Below are 10,689 nucleotides of genomic sequence, written 5' to 3'. Positions count from 1 at the left end.
TACGTACATACCTATCAGTAATTACTTTAAGTGTAAATGGACAGAATGCTCCAATCAAAAGACATAGGGTGACTAAATGGGTTAAAAAAAACAAGACCTATTTATATGCTACCTACAAAAGACTCACTTCAGACCTAAAGACACATACAGATTGAAAGTAAAAAGATGCAAAAGAATATTTTGTGCAAATGCAAATGAAAAAAAATTTAAAAGCCAAGGTAGCACTATTTATTTCAGACAAAACAGACCTTGAAACAAAGATTGTTGTAACAAGATTGTAACGAGACAAAGAAGGACGTTACATAATGATAAAGGGATTAATCTAACAAGAGGATATAACAATTGTAAATACCTATGTATGCACCAAACTTAGAAGCATATAAGTATGTAAAGTGAATATTAACTGGCATAAAAGGAGAAACAAAGTAATACATTAATAGTAGGTGACTTTAAGACCCCCTTGACAGCATGGATACAGACAGAAAATCACTAAGGAAACAGTGACTCTAAATGACACATTAGACAAGATGGATTTACCAGATAAATACAGAACATTCCATCCAAAACCAGCAGAATACACATCCTTTTCAAGTGTCCATAGAACATTCTCCAGAATAGATCGTGTTAAGCCAGAAAACAAGTCTCAATAAATTTAAGATTGAAATCATATCAAGCATCTTTTCCAACCACAACAGTATGAAACTAGAAATCAATTGCAAGAAAAAAACTAGGAAAAATACAAACAGATGGAAGCTAAACATGTTATGAAACAACCGATGAGTCAATGAAGAAAGCAAAGAGGAAATAAAAAATATCTGGAGACAAATGAAAATGGAAACACAGTGTTCCAAAACCTATGGGTCACAGCAAAAGCATTTCTAAGAGGGAAGTTTATAGCAATATAGGCCTACCTCATGAATCAGGAAAAATCTCATAAATAATCTAACTTTACAACTAAAGGAACAAGAAAAAGAAGAAAAAGCAAAGCCCATAGTTGTATTGGGAAGGTAATAATAAAGATCAGAGTGGAAATAAATGAAATAGAGACAAAGGAAAAAAAAAGAGGAGAAGGAAAAAGAAAGAAAAAAATCAGTGCAACTAAGAGCTGGTTTTGAAAAGATAAATATAATTGATAAACCTTAGCCAGATTCACCAAGAGAAAAAAGATAGAACTCAAAATCAGAAATGAAAGAGAAGTTACAAATGACACCACAGAAATACAAAGGATTATAAGGAATTACTACAAACAACTATATGCCAACAAATTAGACTACATACAAGAAATGGGTAAATTCCTAGAAATATACAATCTTCCAACACTGAATTAGGAAGAAAGAAAATCTGAACAGACCAATTACTGGTAATGAAATTGAATTAGTAATCAGCAAACTCACAACAAACTAAAGTCCAGGACCAGATGGCTTCACAGGTGAATTCTACTAACCATTTAAAGAAGAGTTAATATCTGTCCGTCTCAAACTATTCAAAAAAATATTGAAGAGGAGGGAACACTTCCAAATTCATTCTACAAGGGCAGCATTACCCTGATACCAAAACCAAAGACACACACACACACACACACACACACACACACACATGCACACACTCACACTCTATAGTCCAACATCCCTCATGAATATAGATGCAAAAATCCTCAACAATATCAAATGTCAAATAGCAAACCAAATTTGACAATACATTAAAAGGATCGTATACCATGGTTAAGTGAGATTTAGTCCAGAAATGCAAGGATGGTTTAATATTGGCAAATCAATCAATGTGATGCACCACATTAATAAAATCATATGATCAATAGATGCAGAAAAGGCATTTGACAAAATCCAACATCCATTTATGATAAAAATTCTCAACAAAGTGGGTCATGAGGGAACATACCTCAACATAAATAAAGGCTACATGTGACAAATCCACAGCTAACATACTCAGTGGTAAAAAGTTGAAAACTTTTCCTTTAAGATCAGGAATAAGACAAGAATGCACACTTTTGCCACTTTTATTCAACATAGTACTGAGAGTCCCAGACACAGCAATCATACAGGAAAAAGAAATAAAAGGCATCCAAGTGGTAAGGAAGAAATAAAACTGCCACTATTTGCAGATGAAATGATACTGTATATAGAAAAAACCCTAAAGACTTCACCAAAGAAACTATTAAAACTAATAAATGAATTCAGCAAAGTTGCAAGATACAGAAATTTATTGTTTCTATATGCTAACAACTATCATAAAGAGAAATTAAAAAAACAATCCTATTTACAATTGCATCAAAAAGAATAAAATACCTAGGAATAAATCTGACCAAGAAGGTGAAAGACCTGCACTCTGAAAAATTTAAGACATTGATGAAAGAAACAGAAGATGACATACATAAATGGAAATACATATCATACTCATGGATTGGGAGAATTAACATTTTTTTTTCAACGTTTTTTATTTATTTTTGGGACAGAGAGAGACAGAGCATGAACGGGGGAGGGGCAGAGAGAGAGGGAGACACAGAATCGGAAACAGGCTCCAGGCTCTGAGCCATCAGTCCAGAGCCTGACGCGGGGCTCGAACTCACGGACTGCGAGATCGTGACCTGGCTGAAGTCGGACGCTTAACCGACTGTGCCACCCAGGCGCCCCGAATTAACATTGTTAAAACTACAGATTCAATGCAACCTCTATCAGCATTTTTCAATGAACTAGAACAAATAATCCTAAAATCTGTATGGAACCGCAAAATATCCCCAATAGAGCAATCTTGAGAAAAAACAAAGCAGGAAGTATCACAGTCTCAGATTTCAAACTATACTACAAAGCTGTAGTAATCAAAATTGTATAGTACTGGAACAACAACAACAAAAATAGACACGTGGAACAGTGAAACATAACAGAAAGCCCAGAAACAAACTCACACGTATATGGTCAATTATCTGTGACAAAGGAGGCAAGATTATTACATGGAAAAAGACAGTTTCTTCAATAAATGGTGCTGGAAAAACTGGACAGCTACATTCAAAAGAATGAAACTGGATCAGTTTCTTACATCATACACAAAAATAAATTCAAAATGAATTAAAGACCTAAATGTAAGACCTGAAGCCATAAAACTCCTAAAAGAAAACATAGGCAGTAAACTTTTTTTTTTTTTTTTTTTTTTTTTTTTGGTAAACTCTTAGCAATATTTTTTATGGATCTGTCTCCTCAGGCAACAGGAACAAAAGCAAAAATAAATAACTGGGACTACATCAAATTAAAAAGCTTTTGCACTGTGAATGAAACTATCAAACAAAACAAAATGGGAACCTATTGAATGGAGGAAGAAGATATTTGCAAACAATATATCTGATAAGGGGTTAATATCCAAAATATATGAAGAATTCATATAATTCACCAAAAATATAATCCAATTAAAAAATAGGCAGTTGGGGGACGCCTGAGTGGCTCAGTTGGTTGGGCATCCGACTTTGACTCAGGTCATGATCTCACAGTTTGTAAGTTCGAGCCCTGCATCGGGCTCTGTGCTGATAGCTCAGAGCCTGGAGCCTGCTTTGGATTCTGTGTCTCCCTGTCTCTCTGCCTCTCCCTTGTTCATTCTGTCTCCTTCAAAAATAAATAAACACTAAAAAAAATTTTTTTAATGGGCAATTGGGGCATCTGGGTGGCCCAGTCAGTTAAGTGTCTGACTTTTGATTTCAGCACAGGTCATGATCTCACAGCTTCTGAGTTCAAGCCCTGCATTGGGCTCTATGGTGACAGTGCAGAGCCTGCTTGGGATTCTCTCTGTCCGTCTGTCTCTGCCCCTCCCATGCGTGTGTGTTCATGCTCTCTCTCTTTCTCTCTGTAAACAAACAAAAAAACAAAAACAGAAACAAAAACAGGCAAAGGACCTGAGTAGACATTTTTCCAAGACATACATATGGCTGATAGGCATATGAAAAGGTGCTCAACATCACTAATCATCAGGACAAAGCAAATAAAAGACACAATGAGATTATCACCTCTATACCTGTCAGAATGGCTAGTATCAAAAAGACAAGAAATAACAAGTGTTGGAGAAGACATAGAGAAAAGGGAACCCTCCTGCACTGTTGGTGGGTATATCAATTGGTGCAACCACTATGGAAACCAGTATGGAGTTTCCTCAAAAAATTAAAAATAGAAATACTGTACAACCTAGCAATTCCACTTCTGGGTAATATCCTAAGAAAACAAAAACACTAATCCAAAAAGATGTATGCACTCCTATATTCAATGCAACATTATTTACAATAGCCAAAATACAGAAGTGTCCATCAATAGATGAATGAATGAAGATGTGATACATATATATGTGTGTATATATCAAAGAAAGACAAATAACGTTATGATTTCACTTATATGTGGAATCTAAAAAACAAAAACAAAACAGAAACAGACTCATAAATACAGAGAACAAACAGGTGTGCAGGGATTAAGGGCATTAAAAGCTACAACTTCCAATTATAAAATGAGTCATGGGAATGTAAAGTACAACGTAGGGCATATAATCAATAATACTGCAATAACTTTCTATGGTGACAGATGGTAACTATACTTTTATCATGATCATTTCATAATGTATATAAAACGTTGAATCACTGTTTTGTACTTGAAACCAATATAATATTGTATGTCAACTATACTTCAGTATAAATAAATAAATAAATAAATAAATAAGACTGAGTTTCTAAGTTTCTGGAGGAGTTGGTTAGAGAGTAGCACAGTAATTTTCCTACTTAATAACAAACATGTATTCTCCACTTTTAATATATTTTTGTTATTGTGAGAGAATAAGTGAAATTTTATAACTAGCTGAATGTTTTGGGCCATTGCTTGCCACCAATAATGTTGATAAAGACTATAAAAAAGAAAGAGAGGCAAATGCTAATTTAAAAATGTGTCTGCAATACTCAAAATATAATATTTTTCAAAGTTTATAGGCAAGGAGAAGGTCTTTATGTAACCATGAAAACCACACAAAAATGCTTAAGATTTCTAAACTCAGTTAAGATTCAAACTATAAAATGATGTAAAACTTATATTTTAGAATAAGATGGGATGGTTCCAGTTTTTCCTGGTCTCATGTTTCACCTGTTTAATTATCTCAAAATATTCGTTCTAAATGCTCAACTGAATATAGTACTGTTGAATTGTAGTGACTGACAATATTGAGGCTATTATAAATATTACATGATATTTATTCTCCTAAATTTTTTTGTTAAGAAATTTGCTCTTCTTATAGAAAATAGTATTCCCTAATCCTTTCAGAGAAATTGCCTCTATCAGTATATTCTGGACATCTTGCTCATATTTCTCTATTAAATCCTAATTTCTTCCTCTATTTCAGTAGAAATTCATATAATTATTTAGTATTTTCAAAGTGTTTTCTCATTATCTATTCTTCCTCTTGTTTTCTTGTTTCTGGAAAATTCTTAAGTTTTTGGCCTATATATGAATATATATATAGTTAAAAAAAAAGAGTTGAAGGTAATCTGTGATAAAGCATGAAAACAAAAAATTTCCTAGTTCCAAGATAATTAGCAAAGAAAAGGGGGAAATAAAGCTAGAATAGTATTGGGGCACCTGAGTGGCTCAGTCAGTTAAGTGTCCGACTTCACCTTAGGTCATGATCTCATGGTTTGTGAATTCAAGCCCCAGATCGGGCACTGTGCTGACAGCTCAGAGCCTGGAGCCTGCTTCGGATTCTGTCTCCCTCTCTCTCTGCCCCTCCCCCACTCATGCTCTGTTTGTCTCTCTCAAAAGTAAATAAACATTAAAAGAAATTTTTTTAATAAAAAATAAAGCTAGAATAGTATGAGTTGACCAGAAATAGAGTGCTTTCCAGCATGGAATAACAGAAAGTAATGATTTGATTTCTAAAAAAATTAAGATTTCTGACCTAACACTGTATAGATTATGCAGATAAGTTATTTTTGCTGTTTTATTTCTTTAATTCTTCTAAAAACAAGACGGAATTAACATATATACTTTTGGATATGCTTGCCCTTGGACAATGTCTAAGGTTAACAAAACACAAAAGTGACCTAAATTTTTAATCCTATCTCACTAATACAGATTTAATGGGGTTAATTTAATATAAAAACAGAAAAATGGATACCTCGGGGAAATCCTTTTGGATAGACTTGTACTGTAAAAGATCTTTTCATTCACTTATTCAGCAAATGACTCTCAACATTGCCTGCTGGTGGTTAATACATTGACAAAAGAGGATTCAATGTGTCAAATCTTACGAGGAAGAGAGAAAAGAAACCTGCACCATCAAAAAAGTCACATTAAGAATTTTAAAAATTCATTTTTGAAATGTTAATGGTAAAATTAGTATCTTAATATTGATGTCCAAATGGAAGATCCAACTATCATAATTTTAACAGTACACCGATCTTAGTATCTTATCTTTTTTTACTTTCCTTTATTACACGCTGAAAGAGATCATTCATAAGCTTTATTGACTGAGTTTACTGGCTGTCAGAACTTGAAATGAAATCTGTGTTGAAAACAAAGTCTAACCAGAATATACAGTACCTCTATTCTAAATCTAATGATGTAGTTTTGTTGCTGCCTTTCCAATAAAAGATTAGTACAACTTTTGGCTGGTTCTCAACTGATGTTGAATTAACAGGCAAGATAGGTCAGTCAGCCTATTCCAATTTTCAGAATGCATGCATTCATTCATACACATTGTTGAATACTTTATATGTGCATATTCTAATCATTTCAGATTTCTATACATTTATTCTCAGTCATGGGGATGACTGTTGTAAGATTGGGTTGTTTTGTCTGTACAGATTATGAGTATCTTCAGTATAATTCAATGTAAAGGAAGTTTCTGCCTCCTCTCATCTCAACTTTGGCCAGGTGTGATTTTATCTCATCCCAAAATCCTACTTAAAAATGATCCCCGAATATGCTGAGACAATAACAGAATGCTATACTTAAGTCAAACTTTTATATAGTTCTTGTAAGAGAATACTTATAATCGGTTCTGACTCATTTGAAGGTATGGGCACTCTCATTTGATGTGTTTGTTGTAAAATCCTGTGATTACTGCACGTGTGTATAAAAAACAAGCTGCAATAATTTAGACAAGACAACTGCAGTACATAAAATCAGGCATATTACTGGCTTCTTATTCCTAGTACTGCTTTGACATTCTAGGGAAATTAGTACTGGACTTGATTTGTCCAGATTTTATCTGGAGTAAAGGAAAATTTTAGATTTCAGGCTATTTATATCAATTCAGTAAACTGTCCTCACTGGGAAATGCCAAACCTGATTTTTCTCGTCAGGCATACTAAAGCAATCTGCCCACCCTGTTTCAGTTTTGCATGCAACTCTAAACCTAACAAATAGGCTTTCTGATAGAAGAGATCAATGACTTTAAATGATACACAGTCTTATGTCTTTATAAGTCACCTTTCCACACTGAAGCATGAAAACTCCATAAAATAAGTTAATATTTTTCTTTCAGAGAAACAATATTATTTGCTTTCATTATAAATAAATAGACTTCATATCAGACAATGATTTTTTTTCAAATTAAAGAATTAAAACAATCCTATTAAAACCAAAACAAAGGTTCATGTTCTCACATCTTTATTACAGTATATAATTCTGGCTGAATAATAACTCATATTTTTATATCACAAATTTGCCTTTCAGTAACATAAAATACATTTAAGGCAGATTTACCTTATAGATAGCCTCAGCTTCTAAACACCAGTACACTGATTTATACAAATAGCAAAAACCACATAGAGGAGCATCTACTGGTATCTTTTTTAGTACTTATTTTTAGATTTAAAAACTCCATAGTAAGTAGAATTCCCATAAAATTTCAGTTTTGGAATAGGAAACAAACACTAATCATATAAAATTGCCTTTATCTGATTTGATTGGATGAAGTTATTATTAATAACATAACCTTTAAATTTCTGGGGAATACCAATACTTTATATTCCTCAGAGAAGTCTCAATAGCAAGCAAAATGAGGAGCCATTATAAAATCATATTGCTAAGTATTACATTAACTTACAATTCTACTGATATAATTATATGCATATCATAGCTAACAACTGCTATTTAATATATCAAGATACATCCATAAGTTTCCTTTGGTTGCATTAATATCAGGAAGCTAGGCAGCACTGAAGATTCATTCTCTGGTCTTCTGATTGTTAGTATAAACTGAAGCTTTTGAACCTATTTGGTGATCCCAATTTGGGGGCCTATATCACAAGACCTTCAGGAGACTAGTGGCCTCAGGTGGAAGAATTTGAAGACTGGAAGGCTCGCAGTTAAGTTAGAGTTATCGTTAGCAGATCTTAGGGAAACAGGAATACAGCCAGAATCACTTGATATTTATTAGAAATCAAGATTAATTAAATCATTTCTCCTTCAGAAAAATATCTTTAAAACTTGTGTATTTCCAAATGTTCTTTTTTAAAAGAACATACAAAATTAAGATATTTGTGAAAATAAGCCAGTTTCAAGTAAACTTGTTTCTCTTCATTGTTCCCCTTCAAAGGAATTCTTCCCACCAAGCACAAATGCACTAATCTTTAGAGCAAGACAAACTCTTCTGTGCTAAATCTTTTTAATCTTTTCTTTTCATCCTCTGAGAAAAGGTCTTCTTCATTGGTTGTAGTAGATGTAAAATCATAGTCTCTGGAATGACCATTTACAAAAGTAAATAAGGGGTATTTCTCCTTAGAAGAAATTTTCAGCATCTGTAACAGAAAGTACAGAAAAATCCCTTATTGGATGCAAGAGTGTACAGTAGGACCACATGATGAAATCTAATGTTCTAGCCCTGAGTCTCTCTTGTTAGCTTCTCTCACTTACACTTATCTAGTACCATTGTTTCACTGTTCTGGCTTACAGAAAATGAAACAAAATGGTATCCCTGACTATAGTAAAATACTGTGAAAGATTGGTACCTTTACACAGAAGAAACACCATTAAACTTAGTCACAAGGTCCATTCTAATCTCAGTTCTACAACTTACCTTGATGTGAACTTGGACAAAATTACTCTACCAATCATCTACAAAATGGGGCAAAAGATACCCAGTCTCCTTACCTCAGAGAATTGTTAAACTGACCAAAAGCTATAATAAAAAGTTATTTTTAAAAATTAAGTTTAGTCTTTTCAGAGTCACATAGTTGAAAAAATATTTCTGCAGTAATGTAGTAAACATGAAATACAGTGTTCTCATAAATAGCAATAATCCATACCTTACATATTACCTTCTAAAACTATATAATTCAGAAGTGAAGGAAGTAATACTTGGAATTGTGGGGATACCAACAACCTTTATAACCTCTGTCAATGTGGGACTCGTTAACAATCCAACACCCATTCTAAACCACTTTAAATCTTTCTGTGAAACAAATTTAATTAAAAAATTAAAACAATTTTCATTAAAAATGAATAAAAATTTTTGGATGACATTTTTTGACAGAAATAACTTTTCTATAGATAACCAGGATCTATAAGGATTCTGAAAAGTTTATGTGAATTAGAGAATGCTGAAAAAATATCAACAGTACTTACACATCATTAATCATGATCAATTAATTATAATATGTTTCTAAAGGATAATCTCAGGGGTAAAAACTAAATTCTCCCAAATGTCAATATTCAACTGCAGGATCATCAAATTCTTATATATTGCATTTATAGATTCTCTTGAAACGTGGCTAAAATAAATATATAGCCCTAGCATACAGATACAATGTTAAACTTAAAACATATTCCAATGAGACAGTTAATATGAAATACATTTTTAATTGAATGGAAATGAACCATTTAAAAACAAGTACTTAGAAAAACTAGATATAATGAAAATCATAACCTATAATTCTTACACTCCTAAAGTATACATCGTTCAAATTTATTTTACTTACATTCTACAAAAAAAGAAGGAAAAATGCAGAAAATGAAAATAAGAGACAGGGGAATCTGGCATTTAATCAGGCCTCTTTCACCTCCAGCCAATGGCTGGAATACAGTCCAAAATTGTCTTCATTTTATATTCATTTAATGTCACTTGTAAAAAGTCCAGTATCTAGTGGGCAGGTATCATTGTATCATTTTCAAATCAACACAACAAAGCTAATATTATCATCTCTTCATCCTTTCTTTCAAGATCAATAAAGAAGTCATTTGGGTTTATTAGCTGCTCATCAACCATGATTCAAATCTGTGACCCAGGGCAAAATGTCAGAAAGGAGCCCTCTATTCTTTAATTATAAAATGTGCCTACTATTTGTAAACCCACTTGCACTGTGAAGCCCCCTTGTGCATATTTATTGATTCAGATTTTGACAATTATAATTTTTCTAACTTTTCTCAATTTACTTAATATATTTTTAAAGATTATCAACTGAAAAATATATTAAAGTTTTACTCAAATGAAAATTTAACTTCTGTCCACACAAAAACCTGCACAACGATATTTACAGTAGCTTTATTCACAGCTGCCAAAAGTTAGAAGCAACAAAAATGTCCTTCAGTAGGTAAATGGATAAATAAACTGTGGTATATCCCGACAATGGAATATTACTCAGCACTAAAAAGAAATGAGCTATCAAAGCCGTAAAAGACATGGAGGAACCTTAAGTGCATTATCACTAAGTTAAAG

At 32.8% G+C, this 10,689-nt stretch overlaps 1 protein-coding gene across 5 annotated transcripts in view; it reads right to left on the bottom strand.

Moving 5' to 3' along the window:
* Positions 1-7,623: 7,623 nt before the first annotated feature.
* The window catches only part of ATG4C (autophagy related 4C cysteine peptidase), a 91,551-nt gene continuing 88,485 nt past the window's right edge, over positions 7,624-10,689 (bottom strand). For all 5 annotated transcript variants that reach the window (XM_086717183.1, XM_086717186.1, XM_025935260.2 and 2 more), the window contains one exon: positions 7,624-8,773. In XM_086717183.1, coding sequence (XP_086573309.1) covers positions 8,606-8,773 — 168 coding nt within the window. In that variant the 3' untranslated portion in view covers positions 7,624-8,605. The remainder of the gene's footprint in view (positions 8,774-10,689) is intronic.

This window comes from Puma concolor, chromosome C1, assembly GCF_028749965.1.
Source record: "Puma concolor isolate L17-30 chromosome C1, mPumCon1.1.hap2, whole genome shotgun sequence".
In the NCBI taxonomy this organism is placed as follows: Eukaryota; Metazoa; Chordata; class Mammalia; order Carnivora; family Felidae; genus Puma; species Puma concolor.
Note: the sequence above shows the minus strand (reverse complement) of the source record. Positions and strands in the feature narration are given on the sequence as shown.